Source organism: Condylura cristata, unplaced genomic scaffold (assembly GCF_000260355.1).
Source record: "Condylura cristata isolate star-nosed mole 26May11 unplaced genomic scaffold, ConCri1.0 scaffold00016, whole genome shotgun sequence".
NCBI lineage: Eukaryota > Metazoa > Chordata > Mammalia > Eulipotyphla > Talpidae > Condylura > Condylura cristata.
Genome location: NW_004567117.1, coordinates 13,043,540 through 13,046,425, shown reverse-complemented (window position 1 = coordinate 13,046,425; position 2,886 = coordinate 13,043,540). Strand labels below are relative to the sequence as shown.

Below are 2,886 nucleotides of genomic sequence, written 5' to 3'. Positions count from 1 at the left end.
TGCTGCCCTCAGCAGTGTATTTCAGTACATCTGCCTGTTCTGCTCCCCACTCTGTCTCTGGTGAATCCTGTCACATACACAACCTCCCCACCTCATACACACACACCTCTGGCATATACCAGTTCTGTATGCATAAAAAAAATAAAAATAAATCTTTTTTAAAAAGATTAATAAAACATGGACCCTGGCCTCCGGTAGTTTACAGTCTACTGAGGGATATGGCTAGAAAGAAAATAACCCTAATGTGAGATATTTATACATTTAAAGAGACTTTTAGTACTTAATACAAAAGACTGAGTCCAGTGGGGTTTTCACCAGGAAGAGCACATTTGGGTCAGAGCTCCTCTTTGAGGTGCTCAAAACCACACCAACTATTGGAATCCACTAATGCCTATTTTATCTTCTTTCAGGCCAATGAACTTCCAGCAGAATTAACTAAAAATGAACGTATATTGCGTCTACTCCGAACTAAAGAAGGTCACAGGAAGAGCTAACTTAGCTGTGTATTTGAAAGGTGGAAACAATCACATTGTCCAAAAAGAAATTGCTTTTCAAATAGTGTTGGAAATTCCTTTAGAGCGAAAATGCCCAGAATGCCCTCCCCGGGTCCCTCTGCAAGACTTGTGCTTTATGCACCAGTGAAGAGCGTAACAGCTCAGGGGCACCTTCCCCTCACTTCTGTACTTGCCTGCACCCTACCTGCTTCCATGGGGGTGTGGGGGTGTGGTTTAACCACACTAACTTGGATCTTTCAGCTAAACTCTAAGAGTTAAATACTCTAAGAGGGTTTTCAGGAGGGATTTTCAGCAGGGAGACAGAAGTTGTTCCTTTAAGAACACAGAATCAGTGCACTTTTGCTTTTGTGTTAAATGTAAGTGTGCTAAGAGATAGAGTTCCATCACATTTTATATAACTTTCTGTATGTCACTCCAGTGTAAAGTGTTTTCTTCTACCCAAGGAGCATAGCCATGCATATGATCAACCAGTGATCTGTCAAGTTACATTATTTAAAAGCCACTGCTGTCATTCCACCAGATGCTTGTCAAAGATGGACTGTTGAGCTATGATAATAACAAAATTGTTAATTTGTTAGTTGATCCTCATCTTACTTCAAATATGTCGATCATTTTCCCTAGTGTCAATATTGTAGGTTTGGTAGGATACAAGCGCAAATTTGGAAATTCAGAAAATTACAAACCACGAGAAATTTTGATTCTCTTTGAGCTTCGTTTTGGTTCTATAGCTGGGAATCTATTTCCCTTGCCATAAATAAATAGACTTAAGCTGTGACATATTACTAAGCTTCCAACTCCACATGGCTTCAATGACTATGAGGTCCTTGGATGAAATGTGATGATATATGCAAGTACATTGTGTTGCTATTAATATTGTGAGAGTATAATAGATATTCACCTATGCATGTTTTTGATCTTATTGGATCCAATAAAAAACTTCAGTTTTATTCCATTTGGGGGAAGGTGTCAAAATTTATAATCAGTGCACTTTAGAATCAATGGTGTCTAAATGCCTCACTCAGTCAGTGCCTAATTGCACACACACATCAAACCTTCTTTTTTTAGTCCACAATAATAAACACTATTGACATTTCTGTTACTTAAACACATCTTTAGTTTTCTTGTTGATGTTCTACTCTATTTTTCAGCGTATATTTTATGCAAGGACATGTTAAGATGGTAGGAAATATAATCCTAGCAGGCTTTTAAATCAACTTCCAATAATACTAAAACTGTTATCTTTAATTGGCAAATGATAGAATGTAACTTTTTAAAATTAGATATATCCTCTTAAAGTTATGATGAGTGCAACAAAAATCAGCTTATTTTACTCAGTATCACAGAAAAGCCAGTAACAAGCAAGCCACTGATACTAGATATGCCCTTTGCCCAATTAGCTATGCAGAAATAAAGCCTGCATTCTAATTGTGAGATAAAAAAATTCTGTATGTATTGCCAGAACACCCAAATATAAGCATTGATCACTAAAATGTAGTGCCAATTTCTTCATTGACTTTTTTACTCACTAAAGTTGTACAAACTGTATTTCCATGGGCACTTCATAAAAAGTATTCATTTGAAAAAATATATAATGTGGCTTTAACTGCTTTAGATTTTCTCCCTTAGTCCTTTTGCCAAAAATAGTCATTCGTTATGGATACAAATAAAAGTAATTGTGGATACTGGTTGTAAAGTTCCAAAAGGCAAATGGCATGAAATCAAAAACTTAATGTTTTTCACTAAAACATGTTGTCCTTGGGCCTATTCGTTAGGATATTTTAAGTGGATAATATTCTTATCTATATTAGGACCATAAAAATGAATCCAGTAGCTAAGGTTACTGTAGATTAAACATCTTAGCTTAGAAGGGTCACATTTGATCTAAGTGAAATTACAATATTATCCATGGCAAAGAAGAGGAGTAATCACTCACCAAAGACTGAACAAGAGGTCTGTATAGTAAAATTGCATTTTAGTTTGTACATAGGTAGATGATTCCTGTGTTCTGTTCATCTAATTCACAATTCAGTGTGGTCTGCATTCTAAGACTTAGAACTATCAACTCCTATGCAAATTGTTTCTTAAATGAATAATGAAAGTTTTTCATTACATCTATTTGTTTGATAACATATTCCATGTTCTAATTCAAAATAAAGTCAGTATATTACCCAATTTGCCTCTGCTGCTTTTTTCCTGTTTATTTTTCATCCCAAGTTATTTATGTGTGACTTCTAATAGCATGGAATTTAAGAGTGAATAATTCAGCACAGCTGCTAAACATACTGATCCTTGGGATCCTGACTAGATCTTTCTGCTTTTTTACTATGGAAACTGTGGTTTTGTTACAGCAAAAGGGGCACCCCTGAGCCCC

The 2,886-nt window shown here is 35.8% G+C and overlaps 1 protein-coding gene across 1 annotated transcript in view; it reads left to right on the top strand.

Annotated features, from left to right (window-relative positions):
- ANKRD29 (ankyrin repeat domain 29) overlaps positions 1 to 2,679 on the top strand; it is a 50,352-nt gene extending 47,673 nt beyond the window's left edge. Inside the window, exon 10 of the mRNA XM_004683789.2 lies at positions 411 to 2,679. Coding sequence (XP_004683846.1) covers positions 411 to 494 — 84 coding nt within the window. The 3' untranslated portion in view covers positions 495 to 2,679. The remainder of the gene's footprint in view (positions 1 to 410) is intronic.
- The last annotated feature ends 207 nt before the right edge of the window (positions 2,680 to 2,886 follow it).